The sequence below is a fragment of the Anastrepha obliqua genome, chromosome 2 (assembly GCF_027943255.1).
Source record: "Anastrepha obliqua isolate idAnaObli1 chromosome 2, idAnaObli1_1.0, whole genome shotgun sequence".
NCBI lineage: Eukaryota > Metazoa > Arthropoda > Insecta > Diptera > Tephritidae > Anastrepha > Anastrepha obliqua.
This window is the reverse complement of record NC_072893.1, coordinates 54,287,861-54,314,997: the sequence shown is the minus strand read 5'-3', so window position 1 is coordinate 54,314,997 and position 27,137 is coordinate 54,287,861. Positions and strand designations below refer to the sequence as shown.

The 27,137-nt window shown below is 39.4% G+C and overlaps 2 protein-coding genes across 2 annotated transcripts; one reads left to right on the top strand and one right to left on the bottom strand.

The window, feature by feature from the left end:
• Window positions 1-3,121: 3,121 nt before the first annotated feature.
• LOC129238154 (cuticle protein LPCP-23-like) lies at window positions 3,122-11,548 on the top strand. Its single transcript, XM_054873190.1, has 3 exons — window positions 3,122-3,343; window positions 4,735-4,923; window positions 10,636-11,548. The coding sequence occupies exons 1-3, from the start codon at window positions 3,122-3,124 to the stop codon at window positions 11,515-11,517; spliced, it is 1,293 nt and encodes a 430-aa protein (XP_054729165.1). The 3' UTR covers window positions 11,518-11,548.
• A 3,221-nt stretch (window positions 11,549-14,769) lies between these two features.
• LOC129238153 (skin secretory protein xP2-like) lies at window positions 14,770-16,090 on the bottom strand. Its single transcript, XM_054873188.1, has 2 exons — window positions 16,065-16,090; window positions 14,770-15,985 (listed from the first exon to the last, which is right to left on the bottom strand). Exons 1-2 carry the CDS (start codon window positions 16,065-16,067, stop codon window positions 14,882-14,884), a joined length of 1,107 nt encoding a protein of 368 aa, XP_054729163.1. The 5' UTR covers window positions 16,068-16,090; the 3' UTR covers window positions 14,770-14,881.
• Between the last annotated feature and the right edge of the window lie 11,047 nt (window positions 16,091-27,137).

Genomic DNA, 27,137 nt, shown 5'->3' with positions numbered 1-27,137 from the left:
TCGGCTCGTCTTCGATTTCTACCTATTCAAAAATATGGATCAAAGAACCTGTATCAAATTTTGTGTGCAAAATGAAATTAAATGCGCGGATGCATTCCGAATGTTGACTGTGTCATACGGAGAAGCTATTTTGGACCAAAGCAACGTTTATCGGTGGTACTAAATGTTATCAGAAGGCCGAGAAGATGTGAAGGACGAAAAGCGCGCCGGACGCCCGAGCACTTCAACAACAGACGAAGAGGACGAGAAAATTGATGAAGTGAAGAAAATGGTATTGGCCAATCGTCGAATCACCGTTAGAGAAGTTGCTGAGGACCTCGACATATCAATTGGCTTGTGCCATTCGATTTTTTTCAATGATTTGAGCATGAGACGGGTCGCCGCAAAATTCGTACCAAAACTGCTCAATTTCGACCAAAAGCAGCATCGCATGAACATTGCTAATGAGATGTTGGACTCTGTCCGCGACGACCCAAATTCGCTCCAGAGGGTCATAATTCGTGACGAATAGTGGGTTTATGGTTATGACGTGGAAACCAAAGCTCAATCATTTCAATGGAAGCTGCCGCACGAACCAAGACCAAAAAAAGCGCGCCAAGTTCGTCCATGTAAAAGTTTTGCTTACTATTTTCTTCGATTGCAAGTGCGTTGTGCACCATGAGTTCTTGCCACAGTGTAAAACGATCAATAAGGAATATTATCTGCCTGTTATGCCCAATTTACGTGAAGCAGTCCGCCAGAAACCCCCGGATTTGTGGAAGAACAAAAATCGGCTCTTGCATCACGATAACGCCCCTGCTCATACATCGTTGCTTGTGCGCGACTTTTTGGCTAAAAACAAAACACTAATGATGCCACAGCCACCGTGTTTTCCAGATCTGGCCCCCTGTGAGTTTTTCGTGTTCCCGGAACTGAAGAGGCCCATGAAAGGACGACGTTACCCTACGATTAACGAGATAAAGACGGCATCGAAGGAGGAGCTGAACAAGATAAAAAATAAATGATTTTTTGAAGTGCTTCAAAGATTGGAAAAAACGTTGGCACAAGTGCATAATATCTCATGGAGACTACTTTGATGGGGACAAAACAGATATTAATGAATAAATAAATAATTTTTGAAAAAAACACAAAATTCGAGATACTTTTTGAACACACCTCGTATCTGTAGTGGCGTGCTGGGGTAATTTTTAACAGAAATTATTGAAAAAAAAAAATCTTACAATAGAGAAGCAACTTTTCGAAGTGCCACTAAACAAACTGTAGCAAAACGAAGATTTATCGCTTATTGTTCTAAGGTCGAAAAAGCATAGAAGAGTAATTGCAGAGGCTAATTATTACTTAAATCTCAACAATAGCTCTGTTAAGCGAATTAATGCTTTGGTCATTGGATATGCGGCTATCTTATTGTGAGTCATAATTCGGATAACACTGATCTACCAAAATAGACTTTTAATTTGTCACATGAACTTTTTGGAAATCTGCATCTGAAAAAAAATCTGTAATATAACAAATATTATACGAGAGGGGTTCAATAAGTACCTGTGTTTGATATGAAGACACCATTTTTTCAAAATTTTTTTTTTATTTTAGAGAGATACACTTCTCTCAACACTCCGCCCATTTTTTAACCCCTCCAAAAAATGGGATTTATCGTACTCTCCAAAATATGACTCTGTCTCGGCAATGACTCCAGATGAAAGTGCGGGTGCGTTATCCTGGTGAAACAGCACCTTCTTTTTCGCTTAATACGGGGAATTTTCGTGAAAGCGGTCCAATAACTCACTGTAGTATTGTCCAGTGATCGTTTCTCCTTTTTCTAAAAAATCCATGAGGACGACGCTGTTCGTATTCCAAAAAATCGTCGCTATGACCTTTCCGGCCGATGGGACTGTCTTCGCCTCCTTTGGATCAGACTCACCACGAGAAATCTTTTATTTTGATTGTTGCTTAGTTTCTGGTGTGTAATGATGAATCCACGTTTCATCAACGGTTACAACTCGACGAAAAAATTCCTTCGGATCTCGCTTAAATTGCTCCGAACACTGCTTCTTGTTAACAGCCGCATCTGCTGGTCTTTGCTTGTGAGCAACCCATCGAGCCGACAATTTTTTCATCGCCAATTCCGGTCGATACACCCATAGCCTCTGTTACTTCGCGCACTTTTGTTTGTCGATCAGCGAGTATCACGTCGTGGGCTTTTTGAATGATATCCTCGGTAACCACGCCTGCCGAGCATCCTGCTTGCTCCTCCTCAAAAACCGGATATTCGCCCACGATTATCGAAGAATGTTAAAACTATCTTGGACACAAAAGATTAGCAACGTACCCGTTTTACGTAAACTTAATAAGGAAAGCGAGCTTTTAACGACAATAATTCGACGCTTTACCGCATATTTCGGGCATATCACACGTGGACCCAAATATGAATTATTGCAACTGATTGTGCAAAGCAAAATTGAGAGTAAACGTGGCGTAAGAAGGAATCAAATGCCTTGGTTAAAGAACATAAGAGAATGCACTGGACTTCGTATCATTGAACAACTCATTAAGAATTAATCAATTTACTTTTGCTCGATATGACCATCTTTTGCCTTGACTATGGAGACGGTCCAGAAACGAATCACAAGCTGCCCGAATGTCATTTGCAGGTATTTTGGCCCACTCGCGGACAATAATGGTTTTCGGCGCCTCGAGAGTGGTGCTTCTTTTAGTTCGGACCTTGCTCTCCAAAATGTCCCAAAGAGAATAATTCATCGAATTCGCGTTTGGAGAATTTGAGAGCCATTGTGTGAACGTTATGAAGTTCGGATCGTTGTTTTTTAGCCATTCTTGGTTCACTTGAGCTTTGTGAGACGGTGCCGAGTCCCGTTGAAACGTCCGTGGTCTGCCACCGAAATGTTTGTCTGCCCACGGCTTCAAAGCAACCTCCAGAATACTTTCCCGATAATATTTCTTATTTGCCTTGAAGCCAGACTCGATGAAAATGATCGAAGAGCACCCATCTGCGGTTACAGCGGCCCAAATCATTACCTCAGCCATAGGTCTCCTGTGGCCAATCGATGACTCAAATTCTCGTATGAACGGTCGGCCAAATAAACCCCAAAAAATTTGCAATTAACTAATGTGGATACCCGGTCTTGCTGGAATCTCAGGAAATGAAGCAGCTGATACGGCTGCTAAAAATGTCAACAAGTCTCCTACACTTATGCTTAAAGTTATAAGCAAAACGGACCTGTTTAACGCCATAAAGAAAGAAAGACGTAATGCCGATTTAGCAGACTGGACAACGCAAGGGTATTACTATTACAGACTAAATCCAAAGAGACTAACACCATCCTATCCGGTGAGTCTGACCCCTAATTTTTTGAAGCCGTATATTCGTCTAAGACTGGGTCATACAATTTTTACCTACTCACACCTTCTAACCAGGAAAAGTCAGTCCTGCTGCCCTTTGTGCGGCGGTCCAAACACAGTGGTCCAAACACAGTTGATTAACCAATGTCCAGTAACGCAGGAGTACGAAACCGCTGACAACATTAACCTAAGTAAAGCATTATCTACACCTAGCTATGACAATATCGTGACAATATACAATTTCTTAAGGAACCAGGATATCTTAAATTTAATTTAGCGCAGATTAAAGTATTTTTTTACTTTATTCTTCTATAACAATAACCGCTTAGTTTTAATCAGTATAATTTTTTACATTTCATTTCATCCCACTGAATTTGGGGGACTTAAATAAATTAACAATTTTTCTATTAAAAAGACGACTGAAAGCCTCGTAGCTAGTGTCGCTTTTCTTAATTTATACTGTAATTTATTATTGTATAACTTGTTATAAATAAATAAATATATTGCAATCAAATTATTACGTTTGAAATCCATTACTGATTTTCTTTTTTCGCGTTTACTCTCGGCAAACTGCTTCCGCGCGCTTGTAAACAATACTCTGGACTGTCATTTAGCCAACTAACAGACAGCTGATGCCCGTACATCAGCTGTGCGAACGGTCTGAAGTTGGTTACATTTCGTGTGCCGGACCCTGTAATTAGAAGATATAAAAGTGACTTTGGTTGCAAATAAAAGCCACTCTGGCGGCCATTATTTTTAGAAATTAATCCTGCCGCTATGTTTTGGGGAATATTTACGCCTCACATCTCCTCTGTTGCATGCGCTACTGCCCTCTCTATACACATTTTTTATGTTACTTTTGCTACTTCTTCTACCACTGCTATTTCCTCCTCCCACCAATGCGTCTTGTCTTTAAAATATTCTGTTTTAGTATCATTATTTATTTGATTCTCTTGAGTTGTCGTTGTTTAAGTGAGTAATTATTAACTGCGGAATGTCAGTGCAAATTTGGTTTATTATGCAACAAAATGCAAGGTGTTTTCCGTTGTTGTTGTTGACAAATGCTTCTAGTGTTTTGGTTTCTTCTTATATGTACACACACACATATAAACATGTATGTATGTATGTATGCACATACGACGTTTGTTTTATTTACTTTGCACGAAAAAAATTTACATAAGAATAAGCTTCAACATTTTTTATGCCTTTTAAGAAGAGACACCAAATGATGGCTGCACAGCAAATATGTACCATTACAACAACAACAGCGGATCAACTGCATAGAGCTGTTGATTGCTGCGATAAAGAATGTCTTTGAAATCATTTTAGAAAATATGGTTATAATTTTTCATGACATTTGTGATCTGCTCAATTTTCGAGTTTATGCGTTGGTTAGCTGAAGCGCCAGCGGCTGTCAACACGCCGACAAGCTATGCAGCAATTGTTGATACAGCTAAGGCTACTGCTGCTGGTGCTGCCAATGCAAATAACCAGAAAGCGGCGTTGAGTGTCATACAGCCAGTCAATCAAATACCCCATCAGTCAACGCATCAGCCAGTCAATGCGTCAGTCAGTCGATCGGTGTTATACGCATTGCTTCTGCCGCCGCCGCATCTTGGAGCGGCGTATGCTCCTAAAGTTTGAGGAGCATCAAATTTCAAAGCTTATTCTGTTCTCTGCGTTCATTAACAGCAGCAATAGCAATGAAAAACAAAAAGAAAAACAAAAGCAACCATTATGACAGCAACTCAAACCGACAACCTAATGCCCATTAGCTCAGCAACGTCCAAAATGTAGTCAAACAGTTTGCAAAAAATCAAAAATCAAAAAAATAAAAATAAAATAAAAAAAAACCCAATGTTAGTACATTTGTCTTGTGTGATTGTTGTTGTTGTTTTTGACGTTGTTTGATGGCATAGCATTAAGTTTGTTTTGGAAAATGGGCGCGGAAACAAATGCGAAGGAAAAAAAAATATTTAGTGCTGCTTTCAAGTATAAATTGGCGTGTTTACCTATGTTGCAGCAGCAGTTCTTAACTCACCACAAACCGCAAACGACGGCGCGTCCGAAAAAACGTAACTTGCCTCAAAAAACTAAAAATCCGAAGATTTACTACTGGAGATTTTGTGTGCAAATTAGTGCCAAAATGGTTAGTGTTATGCAGCTTGAGAAGATATGGACATTGAAATATTTTACTATAAATGGAGACTACTTAAAGATATAGTTAGTAGATGCAATGGAAGTTCAGTCGAGTGATACGCTTAATAGGATTGCGTGTAAAGTGAAAAAATACAAAAGCTGAAACGCTTGCAAAGGAATGTTTTTTTTTGGGTGAAAGAATAAGCATTGAAATTAATATTGTGCGTAGGCCATTGTGGAGCTTTTCGATTTTTTTCAGATGAAAGTGCGGGTGCGTTATCCTGGTGAAACTGCACCTTCTTTTTCGCCAAATACGGGAAATTTTCGTGAAAGCGGTTCAATAACTCACTGTAGTATTGTCCAGTGATCGTTCTTCCTTTTTCTAAAAAATCCATGAGGACAACGCTGTTTGTATTCCAAAAACTCGTCGCCATGACCTTTCCGGCCGATGAGATTGTGAAGCTTTTCGATTTTTGTTTGCCCCACAGGTTTCCTTGAAGCAAATTACTAAGAAAATTCTGTGCAAAAAAATGTCCTGCAGAGAATTAATATATTGAGTGACATGCCCCACGTTTTTCTTCAACACCTACTACTTCCTGTGCTGCTGCAGTGCATAAAAGCGTACGATAGGAGCTGTTTCTCATTAGACCTTATCCTGCATTTCCACAGGACATTTTTTATGTCTTTAGAGTAGGCTGATAATTGCAAACATTTTTTATCCAATTTTCACGGCGCTATGATGACTTACATGTGTACAGTTCCGCCAAACAGGGTCATGTAGTGCAAAACTGTAAGACAGTGCCCTCCTGTGAAGAGTCTCGTCAAATTCGCTTGATAGTCGATGCGGCTAAATCACTCTAGAGGCCGAAAAATGGTTTTTATGAATTTTAACAGCACACCCAATAGCTGTAGGGTATTTAGATTTGAAGAAAAGGTTTTTTTTAACTTATACCAACTATTCGAAAACATAGAGATAACAGCAGGGAGAGTTGGGCTCGTGGTTATCCAACAAAAAACTAAGTATTAGGTGTTGTTTGAAAGAGTATAGCGAAGAAGGTCGCAAAACACGACATTAAGAGGTCCCGGTGGTGTAGAGCTCGAAAATTTTGGGTATTTGGAGAATTTTTTTTTACGATACCAAAAATGAAAAACGACATTTAAATTTTTTTAGGTTTTTGATTTAACTTCTTTTATTACATACAAAGATTAAAAAAAAAATTTGTAATTTTAATAATTGAAAAAATGTCGCTGAAGTTGACCCTCCCGAAATATTGGTCTTGGACGGTGTTGTCCATTTTGGCTCTTCTTTTCATCTGAAATACAAAAACCAAAAAAAACCTTATTAATCAGTATGACTGTAGCTAGTCCCATACTAGAATAAAAAAAATTCACAAAATGGAGCGGGTTTGAAATTGACACTCTAAAAATCGAGTTTTTTTTTAGTTTTTTAATTAAAAAAATTCGAAATAATTGAAATAATAATATGATTCTAGTACGTGTGATAGCCATTGATCTTGTGAACAACATATTAAAATTTCAGACGATTCGGTTTAAAATAATAGTTTTTTTTTTGACAAGACCAGGCCGAAAAAAGTCGTTTCGAGATTTTTGTTTTTTTTTATTCGTTGATATCTCTTGTCAAATTAACAATAAATAGTTTGTACATGAAATGATTTATACAGTTATATGAGAAATACCGCTCTTAATCAGAGCATAGGGCGGAAACAAACTCAGACCAACCTGAGCGATCTTGTGCAATTTTTCGAATTTCATGCCAGGAACATCTTGATTGCTATTCCGCGTGTGTTGATCGCATCCAAGTTGTTCGTGGTCGTCCTCTTCTTCTGGAGCCTTGCGGATTCCATTCTAGGGCCATCTTTGCGATGTCATTGTGTTCTTTGCGCAAGGTGTGCCCGATCCAACGCCATTTCTTCTCTTTGATATGAGTTGCGATGGGCTTGCACATTGAAATATTTAAAAGATTTTCGTTGGTGATAACTCTTGGCCAAAATATGCGGTGAATAATGCGCAGACATCTGTTGATAAATGTTTGTAGGCTATTGCATATTTCGAGATTAATGAGTATAAAACTTGAGGTACAGGAGCGCGTGACCGCTGTCTACCTAGTTAATGGACTGTAGAAGCTATAATATTGCGTATTTTCACGTGAAAATTTCACAGTGTATTCTTAAGGTACTATACTTTCGAAATATCGAAAAAACAAAAAATCGATTTTTTGAAATTTCTAGACCACCGGCACCCCTAAGTAAATCCACTTTTGGAGGTGTTGAAACGAACGCTCGAAGTGACCAACTGAAAATATCTAACAAGATAGAGCGGCGCCTGAAGGGATATCGTAGAGAAGGCAACCCGGGGTGGGAGTAATGCTAAATGATGATGATGCCTATTGAACGTACGGCTGCGCAGTGTTTTTGGCATAACTTCTTTGTTTCTAGAAGCTCCGCGACTGGATAGACATGCTTTCTAAATTTTAAATTAGATTATAGTGAGAAATTCAAGTGAATCGGTAGAAAATTGAAAAGTGCAGCTTTGAGGTTAGTGGGATTAAAGTTTTAAAGAAGACCAGTACTGCTTTGCAAAAATTGTAAATAGAGAACAGACAAAAAATTCCCGGCATAATCGTTTGGGATATAATTTTTGAGGTCGTAAGGAACCAGTAAAAGAAAATTATTTGAAAGTAAAAAAAAAAAAAAAATTTTTAAATCAAAGTAACCTAATCTCTTAAATCTTTTTTGAATGGGTAAAAACTTTACGAAACATTGGTGCGTGACTACTATTCAGAAATGCACAGGATCGAAGTACCGGGCTTATAATACCAATTGACACAAATTTTTTTGTTCCAATAGCGGTCGCCCCTCGACAGGCAATGACAAACCTTCGAGTATTTGTGCCGTGAAAAGGCTCCACACAAATAACCATCAGTCGTTCGTAGTGGTTTTAAAGGAACATCACCAAGACGCACACCATAAATAGGGGGAGCCAAGTGTGAGCAGAAGCTGTGCACTGTGCGGCTTGGACCACTTTTCGTGTGACATCTCTAGTGGACTCAGTTTACACGTATCAGCTTAATCAGGTTGTCTGTGCACATGGTGTGGGACGGTCAGGAACGAACAACGACGAAAGTCATTTTGCATTAAAACAACTAACTGACTGTGATAAAACAGTAAACAAGAAGAAATGAAAATAGGCGAAGGCTTTGACTAGCTGGAATCTGGAAACTAGTAAACTCCTGTAAGGAGGAGATCAGGAGATCAAATCTCTTGGGTGTGCAGGCAAAATTTCTCTGATCTGGTTTCAGGACATAGGAAGATAGAATGATTAGGGGTTGATTGAATTGTTCTCAGACATCGACATCACCTTGACTGTTGTTAAAAGGAAATTGCACAATTTATTTCTCAGAAAAGCGCAGAAGAGATGGAGCTCCATTCCTTCTTGTGCTATTTCGAAAATCCTTTGTCCCTAGTACAATGGACGCAGGATGCAGAAAGTCCTGGAAACTCACGCCATTCAATTTCTTAACTCGTAGCTGTAGGGTCTTTTCAAAGAAGGAGACTGTTGAGCACTTTCTCTGTAAATGTGCAAGTTTGGCAGCTAGACGATTAAGGTCGTTGAGTGTTCCTTTCTTCAACAGCCGCGGACCTAAATCTCATCAATATTCTCCTTTACATTTAACGCCAGCCAGCGCTTTGCGAAGAAATGTGGCTCCATCTCTTCTGCGCTTTCCTGAGAAATAAGTTGTGCATTTCCCCTTTAAAAACAGTCAGGTGGATGTCTATGACCGGGCAGGAAAACCTAGTCAGTCAACCTCTTCCTGGCGAGCTCATTAGCAATTTCATGTCCTTCTATGTTCATGTTATTTTTTTTTTTTTAATTATTAGTATTTTCATTGCCACTAGTATAACAGTAGATACGTATATCAATATAGAGGCCATAGAGCACGAGCAGCATGCTTGAGCGCCTTAGTCTGGAATCTTGGAACATATTTGCAATGTATTGCTACAACTGGTGCACATAGCTAAATCCCATAGGTCCAGATAGATTTGAGAACTTGTTTGTAAAGCAGTATCTTATTGTGTACGGATAACCCATTACCTAAGGCATATTTTGGAATTTTAGGTACAGTTCTTCTCTCCTCTTTTTCACGTGCCCACTCCGCTTAACAACTTTTCTATCAATTGGTGTTGCGTGCCCGGGTTTTTGAACCTGCACTCCGAATAGTAATGTATAGTCGAGTAATTCCAGCACTAGTGAAACTTCAACTAGTGCGCAAATATTTAAATAGAGAGGCTCATTTTTTGTTTTGAAAAATCGTGTCAATTGTCATCAAAAGTTTTGAGTAAAAAAAGTAAAACGTGACGCCTCAGGCCAACCTCGTCTAGTAATCGGAGTCTCCCAGCTCTATTTCCTAACTTTTTATTGTAGTTTTATTAAACGAATTGGGGGAAATATGGTAGACATATTTTACTATTTAAAAAAAATCTTTGTTATTATTCCAAGCCCATGCAGCCTCTCAAAAAGGATCGCTTGATTATTGTATAAGCAGATATTTCGTATAAATAATCGCAAATCATCTTGAGTTCATGGAGCTCTTCGTGAGTTCTTTGAATCAAATTTTCAGCCTTTTCCACAGTCTGATAAAGAGTAGTAGTTATTTTTAAGTTTTGATTATTATTAATCTGTAGATATTTTCCTCTCCAAATCTAAAGGTACTTTTCTTTCCATTTGTCGCCTAGGAAAGGGTAACTTCTTGTCTTTTATTTAGAAGCTATAGAAAAAACAAAGAAGATCATCTTGGGACAATCTACTGGGTTTAACACAATCGAAATCATTTAACATAAACTGATTTAAAGATTGTGTGGAATTATATAGGAATAATTTTAGAATCATCACAGGAACTCAAACAGGGCATGAAAGATTGTACTGAGAACTTTGAACTTTACTTTCGTTCAGTAATATGGTTTTGAGTTCATAAAAAACCCATAGAAGAAATGAATTTAAATGCTCATAAATATTTTAAAAATTTCGGGTACCTCTTTCTTCATTTTTGAACTCAGTACTCATTTATAATATTAATAATAAATAAATAAATAAATTTCCGATTTACTTTTCTTTCCACTCCAGAACACATTCTGCAGCATCGCTTTACTCGCGCTGGTCGCTTGCATCAACGCTGATGTCTCCCAATTGTCGCACACCTATTTGCCACCATCGGCGTCATCAGCATCACGCACAGTTACCTTCAATGCAGCTACAGGCTATTCGAGTGGTGGGGGCAGCCATCACAGTTCTCACCGTTATTCGGCACCATCCCCTTTGCATAGTGCTCCCGCTGTGCAAGTGGTTGGTTCCTCTTCACGAACAAGTGGCTATACTGTGCCAGCAGCACCATCTCGCCAATATCTTGCGCCAGCCACAGTGCAACACGTTGCCCCGGCGCCGGTATATCGTGCACCTGCAACCTCATATCATACTTCATCCGTGAGCTATAGTGCACCAGCTGCTCCGGCAGTTTCTTACCGTGCTCCAGCTACCACTTATAGTGCTCCAGTAGTTCAACAACGTGCTCCCGCTACCCAGTACCGTGCACCAGTGGTGTCGCATAGTGTATCGTCCGGTCAATATCGTGCCCCAGCTGCGGTCTATAGAGCACCAGCTTCCGTGATTCAGAGCGTATCGTCGGGTTCTTATAGAGCTCCTTACTCATATAGAGCTCCTGTTCAAACTCATCATGCTCCAGCGGTGCAGTATCATGCCCCTGCTGCCACTTATAGTCGTCCAGTCGTTACCAGCTACCGTGCACCAGCTGCTACATACAGTGCGCCCACCATCTCTTACAGCGCTCCTGCCATTTCTTCATCTAGTATTTCAACTGGGTCTTATCGTGCGCCAGCAGCCACTTACAGTTCACCTGCGATCTCTTACAGTGCACCAGCCACCTCCGTATCGACTTCATCCTCCAGTCTCGGTACACAGTATGCGGCAAATGGTGGTTATATTTATTAAACTAACTTTCTGAATTCCTTCCCTTCATGCAACTTCGTCTTCTTTCGCATTTGTTCAAAAATAAAAAAAGTGAAGGAAAATATTTAAATGAAATAGTATTTTTATTTGCTTAGGTGATACAGATATTTTATTATGGTCAACCTTAAGAGCCAAGATTTATGCTCCAGGATCACAGGTCCAATGAATATCCAACTTAATCAAGAAACGTTTCGGTCCAGTTCAGAGATATCAACCAATTTGCATTCAATCTCTGCAAAATTCAAAAAGGGTGTCAGCATTTCTGGGATTGGAGACTCAGTAGTCCAAATAAAAAAAAAATTCGGAAGTAATAATTGGTATTTTGAACAGATTAAAAACGATGTTCGTCTCAAAGCTTATTCTGGCTCCATACTCCACTAGCGAGCCCAACTAATGGTAATACCAATAATATATCGTATTCGAGCGAAGACATCAACAACCGCATTACGAAAGTTCTGGCAACATTTGGCTAGCTTTGTCCAGCCTGGAAAGCATCACACATTTCGCAACGCACGAAGCTGAGGATCTCTGATTCGAATGTCTAATCATCTCCCCGCCTGTGGAGCCGATATAAATGCACTGCAAGTATTCACTAATCGATGCCTTCGCAAAATCGCGAAAATCTTCTGGTCAGACACAATCTGGAATGCTGATCTGTGGAGAACAACTCAGCAAACCCCAATATTCCTTATGATTTGCCGAAGAAAATGGGGTTGAAAAGGCCACGTCCTTCGTAGATAATAATATAACTTAACAAGAGCCGCTATTGAGTGGAATCTTCAGGGCAGCCTTAGACGAGGGAGGCCATCGAACACTTGGAGACGATTGTTGGGTTTGGAAATGCGCGCCGTGAGTTCAGCCTGGAATATAGCTAAGAGACTGGCATAGAACAGATGTGAATGGAAGGAATTTGTTGTTTGTTTTTACCTGGAACCATATTAAATAATAATAATAATAATAGTATTGGTAGTTGTTTGAGCCGATCTTCTGTTTAAGTTCATGGTTTACGTCATGATGCTTCCTGCGAATCGAGGAACCTGCAGTGTTACATATGGAATGCTGCTTCTGAACTGTAAATAGTTTTAAAGCAACAAAAACCGAATTGGAGCTTTGACACTGCTGGCCCAGGATGTTAATGTTTCATGCTCATCAGGATACTAACCAGAATACCTTTTTTAACCCTCAGAAATACTGCTCATTGTGCTGATAACTGCCACTTCAAATCAATAGAAACCCTCCATGTTGTGTACTTTATGTCCGAAGTTGTCTTCTGACGGGTGCCATTTAGTTAGTTTCGGGTTTAATGCCCACTGTGTACAAGAAGCATAAAGTGGCAGAGAAAAATAAAGGCTTAAAGCCTTCTAATTTTTAGGAAAATGTTTTCATGGACATTCCAAAGGAATTTCTGCTGGTTTCGTTATCAATTAGTCGAGTAAAAGAGGATTACTGATCTTGGGCTTGATGTACACTTTCGATTGTGCTAATGGGTAACGATGTTGCAGGGGTTTTCTCTAAATTACGCAATTTATTTAATTATTTAAAATTGTCGAACACTGCCAGTTTTTTTTGATAGAAGTCTTTGCGATCCTGCAGGCATGCAAAATGCGTAGAAAACGTGGGAGCGAGGTAGATATTAAATCGTATGCGGGTAACATTTCTCTGATCCGGGTTTCAGGACATAGGAACAAAGAGGGAAATGAAATTGCTGATGAGATTGCCAAGAAGGGGACATAATTGTTGGGATCTCCTACCCGGTCATCGCCATCGCCTGACTGTTGTTAAAGGGAAATTGCACACAACAGATGCAGCTCCATTTCTTCCTGTCATATTTTGAACAACCTTTGGCATTATATCATCACCTTTATATCATCAGCTCTGGCTGGCTACCGATATCTGCCTGTTGGAGGTCTCATAATCGTATCAAAACAACGCTTTACTGGTACTTGGACTCTCTAGTGGACTGGCTCTCCCAGTCTGATAATCCAACCATTTCGCCTATCTACCTAAGAGATGGATATACAGTACATAATGTGAAAGTGCTCAAAAATCTTTTAGAATGTTTGCACTTCGTCTATAAAATCGTTTATGTCCTCAATTCATCACTATACCTTAACCAAACCAACCCTCTCAAACAAACCTTGATTGCGCTGAGTGTGTGTGTCTTTCTTCTGGCTGCACCAGATCGAGATGTTTACTCTTTCCTCACGCTATGACATCGCATTATAGAAGCAAGTTTAGTGCTGTTTCTGTATATAGGTCGCTGGAACGATATGAGTCGTTGAATCTAATCCCGAGTCTATGAGTTGGCTGGACAGTTTGTAGAGTCCAGTGAGAATGCCACTAAGCAGTCTCGGTTTTTACTTAAGGAGGTTTATGAGATGTTTAAATCGTTTTGATTATATGTTCCCTGTAAGTATTGCGTCTAGCGCATGCCCGCAGTTTGGTGCCAGCTCGTAGCCTTAACTCTTCACTATGAGCTTCTTCTTGATGATATATAGCTCAAGTCCTATTACTTTCGAGGTCGTAGCCTCTCCGGCGAATGCATCTGGAACCATATTAGTCTAGTGCGATTTCATACGTCTGATTTAATCTATGTGAATACCTACTTAAGGTATATTGAGGAGTCTGTTGGCGAAAAGGCCATGAGCGCAACCTGACTGTCGCTCAGAATGGCAACAATGAATGGCAGATTAGCCTTAGCCTAATCCGTACAACCATTACCATTACCAATGCCCCAGTTTCAGTTCTTGCGATCCAGTGGAGGGTACACTTTTGGAGTTTTCTTTCCAGAAGTTCAAGTAGCTTTATTGTCCCGTTCAATGCCAAAAAAGGCTTAATATTATGATATGATCTGTGGGGAGTTAGGCATGGATTCTGTTCTGTAACTCCTTTAACTGCAGCACTCTCGAAAAAGGTCAGCAAAGACGAAAACCTGCGACATCTTAATTAACTTTTTGGTTGTATGAGAAGCACTGCCCAATATATATATTTAGGCCTGGCAGGAAAAATTGTCAAAGCAAAAATTGCTGAGAAGGATATTTATTTTAGCCAAACCAAATGTTTATTTTCCATGACCTGTCTTAAGATTTTAATAGATTCCTAAGAAAGACTATGGACGAATAAAAATTTTTGGATCACAGTTCGATTGTTCCTATTGCCAGAAACTGAGAATATCGGGCCGATAGGATCACAAGATTACTCTCATATCCCTTCCTGAAGGAAACATACCTCTCATCTATTGCTTCATTTCACTTTTATTTATTTTTCGTGCAATCGTTTTTGTGCTGACTTTAGACAGCATCAAAGAAAAAATACTGAATACCATCGTATTATCGATAAAATCAGTTTAGTGTCTTCTTTGTCTGTAACGGTATTCATAACCACCATTGGCAGCATACTTAGTGTCGTAGTTTGAAGATCCAGCAGCTACAATTTCTTGAATGTTCGAGGGAGCAGCAAACGAAGAACGAGCTGGAGCTGGTGCTGAGTAAGCTACTTGGGGAGCAGAAGCGGCGACAGCTGGAGATGAGTAGGAATATCCAATATTGGAGGCAGCGCCACTGCCACCGTAACTAACGGAAGGAGCGGAATACGAAGGAGCCACTGGCCTTGGGGCTGGGGCTGAGTATGAAGGAACAGCGTGTGAGGCCGCTGCAACTGGAGCGGCAAATACTTGTGGCCTTGGGGCAGGAGCCGAGTACACGGGAGCTGAATGCGAAGCAGCAGCAACTGGTGCGGCAAATACTTGTGGCCTTGGAGCAGGAGCTGAATACACGGGAGCTGAATGCGAAGCAGCAGCAACTGGTGCGGCAAATACTTGTGGCCTTGGAGCAGGAGCTGAGTACACGGGAGCTGAATGCGAAGCAGCAGCAACTGGCGCGGCATGGACTACTGGTCTAGGAGCAGGAGCTGAGTACACGGGAGCTGAGTGCGAAGCAGCTGCAACTGGCGCAGCATGGACTACTGGCCTTGGAGCAGGAGCTGAGTACACGGGAGCTGAGTGCGAAGCAGCTGCAACTGGCGCGGCATGAACTACTGGCCTTGGAGCAGGAGCTGAGTATACGGGAGCTGAGTATGAAGCAGCTGCTACTGGCGCGCCATGGAGTAATGGCCTTGGAGCAGGAGCTGAGTACACAGGAGCTGAATACGAAGCAGCTGCAACTGGCGCTGCATGAACTACTGGTCTTGGCGCAGGAGCAGCATAGTTAACATGGCTGACCGAAGGAGCTGTGGCGTAGGAAGCATGATGGCCGGAAGCGGCACCAGCGCTACCGAAACTTGGTGCTGATGCGAAGCTGCCATGCGATACGGACGGAGCAGCATAAGAGGCCGGCGCCGCGTAAGTGTTGTACGAATTGGAAGACGAGGCTTTAGGTGGCAAATAGCCACTGCTGAGACCGTTAGCGCTGGTGCCCAGCAGCGAAATAATGGCGATAAGAACGAAGATTTTCTGTAAATATAAAAATAAGTAGCGATTTCGAGATTAACACACTGGATTGCACTCCATGGTTAGCGTTCTTGGCGCTTACCATTTTCAGATGGACTTCTAAGTCGGTTAAATCGATATTTTGAACTGATGATGATCACAAGAAATCGTTCAACTTTTATACTAAAAGCTATTAAATTCATATCTAGTGGGAGATGTGAAAAATGGGCAAAAAATAAACAAAAATCATCTTGTTTGAAATGGTGTTGTTGCATCTTTCTTTCTTTGTTTGGAGAATTGGAAAGTTATTTCATTAAATAAAACGAGTTTCGCGAAATTTATCTAGGCGAAGAAGTTCATATCTGCATAACCGACGTAACAACCACACCACATGTGCATATGTATGTATATTTGGAACGATAATAACAAATAATGGGATGCTTATTAGAATTGTTAAAGCAAAAAATAAGTGAACGTTTTACGTTGAGCAAAAAAATGGATTTCATATAAAAAAATTAAAGAAGAAAAAATAAAAATAAAAATTAAGAGAAAAGTAGATGCTTGCAGAAAATAAGTAAATTTGCAGAGAAGGTAAAAAAGAAAAATGAAGTATCCAAAAAGAACAGAAGGCAGTTGAGCAACTTGTTTGCATATAGGCTATAAATAGATAAATGTGCATACATATGTATACACATTAGGGTACCTCACAAAAAAAAAAAAAACAAAAAAAAAAAAGTATGGCTTTCTACTGGAATTATGTATTTGAGACTTCCGCAAATATGTTTGGAAAAAATATTAACACTTAAACGACAGCGCCTGAGATTTCTCGTTTTTCCGTGCCGAAACATAAAAGACCAGCAACGAGATTTCTCGTTTTTATCTCTTTGCTCTGAAAATTATCTGTTCTAACGGTAATTGCTAAATATTACAAAATATTGGAACGACTTCAAATGTTGCGGGACTTCATGCATATATAATCTTGAGCGTGCTGAAAGCTGTTTGGTATTCTCTTAATAATTTAAATTTAAAGAAAATTAAGTTCCCTTGAATAATGTCAAAATAAATCACTAATTTGTGTAACGAAATGAGTTTTCTGGAGTGTTATGCAGATGATTTTTCGGATGTATCGAGCGATGATGACTGTTATTCTATCACTGATTCTGAAAATAGTGTATATGATGGTCCGTAAGCAGGTTTCACCTTTGAAGTACCAGACTGGAACTCCCCAAGTAGCATGAAGGCATCATTTTGATACCATTATGCGACCTCCAAGAGGCAGATATCTACAGCCAGCCAGAGCCTGTTGATGCAATGGAGAATATTGATGAGATTTAGGTGGGCACACTGCCCCATGCTGTCGAAACAAGGATCACCCAGTGACCTTAATCGTTCAGCTGCCAAACGTGGATATTCACAGAGAAAATAATCAACAGTGCCCTTCTCTGAAGCGTCCCACAGCTTCTGCAATGGGGGTTAAATGGTAAACCTAGCTTGTGCGCGTGTTTGCCAACCGTCACACACAGCTACGAAGTTTGAAATTGAATGGCGTGCAGTTGCCAGGACTTTCTGAGTCCTCCTTCTATTGTACTGGGGCCAAAGGGTTTTCGAAATACCCCATGAAGAAATGTTGCTCTACCTTATCTGCGCTTTCCTGACAAATAAGTTGTGCAATTTCCCTTTAACAACAGTCAGGCGATGCCGGGGTGGGAGATCTGTAAGACCAATTCTATTCCCTTTCTGAAAAGTTCATCACCAATTTCATTTCCCCCTTTGTTCCTATGTTCTGGAATCCAGATCAGAGAAATGTTATCTGCGCAGCCAAGAGATTTAATCTCCTCCTTATAGGAAGGAGTTGACTAGTTCGGCTTTGCTCGATGGTGACCAATTGGGCAATTTTGAACACTGTATCAGAAATAATGATAATGATGATGATGAGATTATAGTGCGCAAACGAAAAACGATGGCACTAAATATTTTTTTTATCGTGCGGATGTAGGGTTCAAAACGCCTTCGCACTTACAGCGACCGTCGCCTACTGCGTTGAATGGTGTGGCCACTAAAACAATCCCTCTCTCCTTCTGAAGAGACACACTTTCCGGGACTACTTTCTACATTACTTCGGGAGGGCCCAGAACGGCATCCACAAAATACCAATTCTATTCACCCACGTCTGGGTCCACCGTATTTGTTGCCAGCTTTCATGCTATAGGCTTGTTTTCTTGTGTTACTGCCTGCGAGGTTGCGCTTTCCTGCAATGTGTTGAGGTTTTGAGGTCTTGTTTTTCTGTTATGTCTCTTTACTGCATTCCAGCTGTTCTCGCGTTCGAACAGTTTGTTGATTATGTTGGTTGGCGCGATGTCGCCAATCTGCTTCTCTTTCTGCGAGCCATCTGCCACAACTAAAAAACTTATGATCAACGTCATCGCTCGGCGCCTCACAGTATATGCACTGGGGATCGCTTACCATGCCCATGCAGTATAGGTATCTCCGGAAGGATCCGTGGTCCGAGAGGAACTATGTTAAGAAGTAATTCACTTCTCCGAAGTTCCTTTCCACCCATTTGTTTATTGATGGAATGTTTTTCGCCTTCCATCTGCCACTCGGTTCAGTGTTCCATCGGCTTTGGTTTGCATCTCCGTTTCATTAGTGATGACGTTTTTCTGTTTGGAGTCCCACGCGTTCATTCGTTGCCGGGCCATAAGATCGACGGGTATCTCCCCGCTGGTCACGAGGACTGCAGCGCCAGTGTCAGTGCGGTAGTCGAAGGTAATTCTGAGTGCCACTGTTCGTTGCACAGCCTCCAGTGCTTTGCGCTCTTTGGAAAATTACTTTTATTCAATTCAAAATAAAAATGTGTGAAAATAGTACAAAATTAAGAATCAATTTACTCAATTTGCTCGATATGACTACCTTTTACTTTGACTATGGCCTTCAGATGGTCCAGAAACGAATCGCAAGCTGTCCGGATGTGGCTTGCAGTTATTTTGGCCCACTTGCGGACAATGGCTTCTTTCAGCGATCGAGACTGGGGAATCTTTCAGTTCGGACCTTATTCCCCAAAATGGCCCAAAAAGAATAATCCATCGGATTCGCGTCTGGTGACTTTGGAAGCTATTGCGTGGACGTTATGAAGTTCGGAACGTTGTTTTTTAGCCATTTTTTGTTCACTCACCATTACCTGTGGCGGGTGCTGACTCCTGGTAGCCAATCGATGACTCAAATTCTCGCATGAACGGTCGATCAAGTAAACCCTATTGTTTTGGGAGTTTACGAATTGCTCAATTTGAAAAATTTTCTCGTCAGAGAACACAATGTTCGGAAATTGATGGTCGGATATTTTCAGTTCTTTCGCCATTTGATTGGCACTTCGTCGGGGACTTCGCTCAAGTCACTTCTTCGATTTTTGAACCATTTCACGTGACGTTGCGGTCTTTTCATGACCACCTCCATGACGTTTCGCGATGCTACCAGTATCATTGCAAGGAGTAATGGTGTGATAAACGAAAACTTTATTTACTTTAAGGTGCTTGAGCTCACGAGCAATCGCTGGTTGTGATTTTCCAGTCAAAAAAAATTCACTATTACGTTTGAAATCTATTACTGATTTTCCGCGCGCTTGTAAACAATACTCTGGACTGCCAGTTAGTCGAGTAACAGACAGCTGATGCCCGTGCATCAGCTGCGCGAGCGGTCTAAAGTTGGTTACACTTCGAGTGCCGTCATTTCAACCCAAGCAAAAGCAGAAGTACAAATTGTTTCTGAGGGAAGTTTCAAGACACTATATTACTTCTAGAAATGAAAGAAACAACAATGCTGCCGTCACTAAATAGACTAAATGTCCTTCAAAAAGGGATCCGCCTGGGCGATTATCAAATGGCAAGTGATAAAAAAAGATTTCCATTATGGGCATGTCGAGTCTGTGCAACCCGTAAAAAGTGTAATAGTGAAACAAGGTATATTTGTAACATTTGCGCTGTACCGTTGCGTAAAGGAGCTTTTCATAAAAGAAAAATTTCAAAAATTAAAAAAAAAAAAAGAAAAGAACTCAGATGATTGAAGAGTTTAAGCTTAAACCGGCTGCATAAAATTATTTAAAAATTTTATTAAGAGAGCCAAAATAATGAAAGACATTTTTAAAGATATTTTAAAATCGGTTCAGCTCACTTAAATTTTAATATATTTCCGAAGTAATCAGCGGAAGTCTACAATATAATCAATTGTATAATTTCGATGAAAAAATGAATGAATGAATGCACTGATGTTTTCGTTTGCTTTAGCAGCGAAGCACCCTAATGCGCATACATACACACATACTTGTATAGAAATGCTTGCATACATCTGCATGAAATGCTGCAAATCGAGTGTTGGTCGATTGAATTTAATCTATTTGATCTCGCTTAGATGGTATTGGCTCCTCGTTCTGCTTGTTTTTTGTTTGTTTTTGTTGGATTACACTAACACAACTAGCCAACCAGCCTCAGCTCGTTTGTGTATTATTTATTTGTTTATTTTGAATTAATTTAAACTTAAACTACAATTAATTTCAGCAGAAGCTCAAAGAATAATTATTAACGTATCACCAGCAACTAATAAAAATTTAAATAAAATTTATTAGTACAAACACTAGTAGTTATTTGTTAGGTTATTGTAGTTTTATTTGACAATTCAATTAATTTGAGTTATTCCATGTTAATTGTTAATTGAATTTCGCGCCATTCGACACGCGTTAATGGGGTATTTATGGTTTATGTGTGAGATGAAATAAATGCTCGCTTGCTGCGCATGCGCAGATGTCGTGAGAAAATGCTTGATTTTGTGTCAAGTAATAGTCATTGGAACATTAAATATGTATGAGTGCGTGCATTTGTATTTGGTGCATTAAATCATGCCAATGAAGGGTTTTTCAGAATTCTGACTCTTGTGATGGATGTGCGACTTAAGCCGAAATTTGGACCCTTTTTGAGAGCTAACTCCTTGATTAAATTCCTTTCTAAAATTCATGACACTTTATTCACATATACATAAATTTACAGTAGGTCAAATAAAATGTTCTGCTCGTTTTTCCCGTTTTTATAGACAAAAGTTATAGAAAGCAGTCTCATGGTTCCGTGATTGAGGGAGTTTCCCTATTGGTAAGCAACTGGGCCAGCTTATTTTCATAAACTTTGCTTGAGGGAAGTTTTTTATAATCAAATATTTTGTTGTTTTTGGATTTATGGGAATAAGTTTCCGTCCTTTCTTAGCCAAAGTTACGAATTATTTAAAGAATTAAATAATACATAATATTATGTGAAGTTTGTGCCATTGAAATCTACAACTTTACTCCATCTTTCAGGCAACATACGGATTCGTCTGACGAAAAATTCGAGTTTTTTTGACTTGATCTATTCATTGACCCAATTTGCGACGCTCTCGTTAGAAGTAACCGTCTCCAATAACAGCTAACTGCATTGATCGGAACAGATGGTAATCCGAAGGTGTAATGCTTGGGGCATACGGCGGGTGAGGGGATGAGGCCCCTCTAAATATTTTTGGACTGATTTAGCAACGTGTGGCCTGGCGTTGTGATGCAGCAAAATCAGTTTGTCATGTCTTCCGTTCCATTCCGGCCGCTTTTCTTTGAGAGCTCGATTCAAACGCATTCGCTGTAGTCGGCAACGATCGCCAGTATGATTTCAGATGGTTTAAGGAGTTCATAATAGATGACACCCTTCTGATCCCACATGGTGCACAACATAGCCTTTGAAGCATGAAGTTTTTTTTTTCGCTGTCGACGGACCTGGCAGTCTCCAACTTTTTCGACGCTTAGGGATATCACAATAGATCAATTTTTCATCGCCAGTGACGATGCGATGCAGAAAACCTTTTATTTTCTGCCGTTTAGGAAACATCTCACACGTCGCCGAACGGCTATCGATATCCCTCTCCTTCAATTGATGTGGCACACAGTCACCTGCTTTCTGGACCATTCCCATCGCGTGCAAACGTTTACGTGACGTTTGGTCTGGCAACATCCAACTCTTTAGACATATTATGAAGAGTTCGACATGTATCTCCATCCAATAATTGTTGTAGTTGAGTATCATCGATTTTTTTCGGTGCCCCTACGCGATCTGTATCACTCACTCGAAATTGCCACTTTGGAAGCGTCGGAACCACTCTTTACAAGTTGTATTTGATGGATCGTGATTACCATAAATATTGATCAATATACGACACATTTCAGCTGCATTTTTCTTTAAAAGGTAATAGTGAGGGATGACTTCCCGTAAATGCTGTTTTCTCAGGACGAACGTAGACATTTTTGACGTCAGATAAAAAGGGATCTTTACGCTTCAAACGAATATCAACTTCTGCGATCGAGACCTCACATATACAACTTCAAATCACCAGTATATTACTAGAACGAAAACAAAAATAGTATCACCAGCGACACCTCTTTTATGACGGCGGAAACTTATTTCCATACCCAATAAATTATCGAATCACTTGGCGTCAGGTATCCATTAAATTACGGATGCGAAAGAAGCGCCCATCCTATATCTCGTAGCTTCTATGTATTTTCAAAAGAGAACCGTGTTAATAAAAACCTTTTTTCCAATTGGTTAGTCATGTTTTTCAATATTTTCTTTTATAATTTCTTCGTTCATCGTTTTTTTGGCGTAGCAAAAACTTGAAAGTGGTTACTTAGTTTTTTTTTTAATCGGATGGCTAAACAAAATCGATTCTGAATATTGTCTTTGACTCCTAAGAAGAGTAAAAGGCTATTTAAATCTATTCAGTTTCTTTTTGTAATTAAATGCAATTAAATTTAATTCGATATCCAGTAATTTTTCAGTTTAGTGTGTGTTTTGTAGTGTTTTTTTATAATTCGGACTTTTCTCGGTTGAGTTGCGCTTAAATGATTTAAAACCTGAATAAAAAACCGATATTTCGTTACTTAATAACTTCTGCTGGGTCATTAAAAATCTGTGCGCTCTAGCTTTATCTTGGCATCCTTCCTGTACTATAATTTTGACACTTCACTCACTTAGAAGATTAAGTTGCTGAGAGGAGAAGTAAAAATTGAGCATTTGAGCCAGTGAGAGCAGCTCTTAATGGATGATTCCTTTCAATCGGACGGTTAATCCGTCCTTGACAACCGTTTGGGTCGGCTCTCTACGCCTTTATCATGATGATTTTCGAGAGTTTTCCAGATTCGGGTTTAATTCGCTAGTTGTCATTCTAGCTTTCGGCAAAAGGCTCTTTTGTTTTAATTCGTGCAGATCCATACATCGAGCTTCATTTTTAAACCAGCTTTGACGAACCAAAATGGTATCAAAGTTTTTTTAATTCCTGGGTTATGAAATGAGTGCTCACATGATTTTATCGTCTTTTTCATCGATTGAGGTACCACTTACTTATATTTTCAGAAGACATAAATATATATATATATATAATTGGCACGTACACCCTTGCTTGGTGTTTAGCCGAGCTTCTCCTCCTATTTGTGGCGTGCGTCTTGATGTCGTTCTGCAAAGTGACGGTCAAGCTGCATATTACCAGTTATCTCTAAGCATATCTGGACTTCCTTTACGTTTTTTCTATTACAGCTTTGCATTTACCAAAAGGTGCTCTTTTCATCCTTGCAGGTTCTAGAGTATTCGATCTAACTAATGCTTAGCCTTCTGGAGTAGGTGCTAATAGGCCTAAGACCAGAACGACGACGAGCCTCACAACACTAGGCCTGAGTTTTTGAATACCTTCTGTGCACATTGGATGTCCTTAAGTCTATACTCATCCCAGATGAGTTTGGTAATTTTGTAACCTGACGCCGTACGCCAGATTATATTGAAGCTGCAGGTGATAAATGCACCTGTATATGAGTTATATTGGGGTTAGAACCCAATCCTCACTTGAACACAAGGAACCCCCGTTAGTTAGCTTACCGGTAACTTAGTTTTCGCTGACCAACATCCCAAACTCAGACACTAAGGGCCAACGGCATACGCTTATCAAACGTAATCAGTCCCGATTTAGCTTAGCGACTGCCTTCGGCAAACACTTCTACCTGTAAAATTCATTACCTAAGCCGGTAGATAATCGGTAATTAGTACTAAGATACCAAGTTGTAAATTTAATTATAATAGTAGAACAACTCTGACTATTTCAAACTATTCGCACAAAGTCATATTTTTTTCTTACCAAGATTTTAACAAAGAATTTAAAAAAATAAAAAAAAATTGCAAAAACTTAGAAACACAGTGAAAGCGTTCGTTTTAGTACAAATGAAATAAATCACTAAAAAAAATTGATTGAGATTATTTCAGCAACAAGTTGATAAGTTTCGAAAATATTTATTTTGTTACGAATCAATTCAAAAAATCTTTTTATATAAAAATATATTTCATTATATACCTGAACCAAACCAAAGCCATGCTGAACAATTTTTTATAGGTTCAGCCAATATCAGATCGTTCACCGGCTCTCAGCGAATTTATCAGAATCAGCTGATGGGCGTTATAATCGGTTCGCTTACTAAAAAAACTGAGATTGTGTTGGTGATATACAAAAAAAAAAAAAAAAACAACTAATGACACTTCGTTGCTATCCGAAAAACAACTGATCGGACGAGTGTGTGAGTACATGTGGAAAGATCGTGTAGAATTCGGCAGGCGAATCACCACCGTGACGTGGCAGGCGAAGTTCCCCTCACAATTTTGTTTTTCACCATAGTTATTAGCCAAACCTGGTAAATTTATCATCCTTGTAACAAAACCGGCATAAACCAATTACCCAATTTCGTGCAAAATGTTAAACATTCATCAAATTTCATACTTTTTATTCAGAATTTTTGAAAAAAATTGGGGTATGCAGTGTTATAGTCTATCAAATTTTAGTATTTATAAAGCAAGTTTGAGGTGTCTGAAAACTCTCATTGATGTATGATAATTTTTTTCCGTTCTGGTGTTGAGCAGTTTTTCCCTACAACAAATGCACGAAACTTCCGTATAGACACTCCGAACTTGCACTTAATTATACAAAAATTTCATGAGCTGTTAAACCTCGTACCAAAAAAATTTTTTTTTTGTAATTTTGATTAAAAGGTTTGAAAGTTTGTCGAATTTTTATAAATCGTGTAAAAAGTTTGAAACTTGGATAAAAATGAACTTTGCTGTACAATGAACTATATTAGAAAAAAGTTGAAACTAAAAAATCAATAAATAGTAATCAAAACCTGTCAGTATGTGTTGCTTTATAATTTTGCAAGTGACTATAAATCTGCTCTAACTACTATTAATTCGTACCCATAGAATTCCTTCTCATATACACCCCGTTGAAAAATTATAAACACACCGCTCTTTTGTATTTTATAAAAATATAACTCGCACTCCAACAAAAACCATATCATGCGAAGTTCCAAACTATGTAAAATTTTTTTTTCAAAATTTCAACAAAACTTTCAACTTTTTAACTTTAGAATTTTTCTGGGTATGCAGTTTTATAGCCCATTGATTTTTAGTATAACAAAGTGCAGTTCTCAATTTACTATGATATACCGTTGATTTCTGGCTATTCTTCTTCGGCGGCGGTACGTAGAGAACGAGAAATGTTGCTCCATTGTTCGTGCATATCGGTTTGTTGGGCAATACTCTCTGAGAGTAGAAGTGAGAGTCGAGTGGCGAATCTTCTGGCTGTCTGTTGGGATTGCAGCTTTTCGATGTTGAACATTCTTTGCGTAGTTGCCAAGCACGATTTTTATGTCGTGGCGGGGCAGCGCTCATAGGAACGTTCCAAGCGTTCATAGAAGGAATCTTTGGTAGGTAAGTAGAAATGGTAGTCGGAGTTAAAACCAACTCACTTAGACCGTTGCTGACCCATTGTGGTACCACAGTAGCAGTTGACCTGCTACTCCCCTTTAATCCAAATCCATTGGTCTTGCTGACACTTAACATACATATATCCTTAAGATCATCAGTATGAAGAGCCGAAGTATCCAAACCTAATGGCATGCCACGCAGGGACAAAGAAAATGTCTGACAGACTCTTCCTCCTTCTCATTCTTGCAGCTTCAGCATATTCTAAATGAGGTACATTCAATCTTTGTGCAAGTCGACCTAGGAGACTGTGGCCAATGATTAAAGCAACTAACATAGAGACGCTTTTCCTTGACCGATTGAGTAGCGCGTTTGAGCGACTGACATTCCATGCTGACCAAATTCTTTTTGTAGCGTTAAATGTCAGACTATCACCCCACCTTGTGTTGGCTGCGGTGAATTACTGACTGGTATCACTCAGTTTGTAGGTAGAGAGGGGTTTACCTACAATCTCCATATTAAGAGGGAGGCGAATGGTAGTGCCTTCTCTCGCCAATTCGTCAGCCTTACAATCTTCTTGCATGTCACTACGTCCTGGCCCCATTTCAAATGAATGCGACGTTATGCCGCCACCTCGTTAAAAGATGCCCGGCATTTGCAAGCAATGGTGGAATTAGTAGGTGGACGTTACCATAAAAAGTCTACCAAAAAGTTACCAAGTCAAATTTGTGAATGTAAAAGTTATCACTTTTGGTGGGGTTTCTACCTAAATGGCAATGCTGTAAAGCATAAAGTGACAGAATTGTCTTAACTCATACTTGTTTTTCCCCTCTCCTTTTCTTTCACTCGCCCTTTTTACTCAAGGATTATAGATTTACAAGGTTTGCTCTTTAACTATGGTGAAAAAGAAAATTGTGAGGAGAGCTTCGGGTGCTACGTCATTTGGGATTAGTCGTTCAGATGGCAAGAAAGTGACAATGTGTTGATTTTTTAATTTATCACCAACGGAATCGCATTTTTTTGTAAACACATCCAAGCGACGTCAGCCAATCAAATTAAACTAATTGAACCAATCCATATAAAATTTCCAGTCATTAAATTTTTTAGAATATCTCGGTTAATATCAGCTTGACTTGGACAGTATTTGAATGACCAGTTATTGAATTATAAGCTGTTGAAATGAATAAATAAAATAATTATAAATTAAATTGCAGCTTACGAAATATAAACATACATACAATGCAAAGCTGTGTATTTGTGACAAAACCACTTAAATCGAGTTAAAGCTTTCTTGCTGTCAAGTTTCAAATTGCTGGATTAGAGTGCAATATTGAAAATATTAATCACAGTTGAAGCATTTGAAGTAATCTGAAATATAA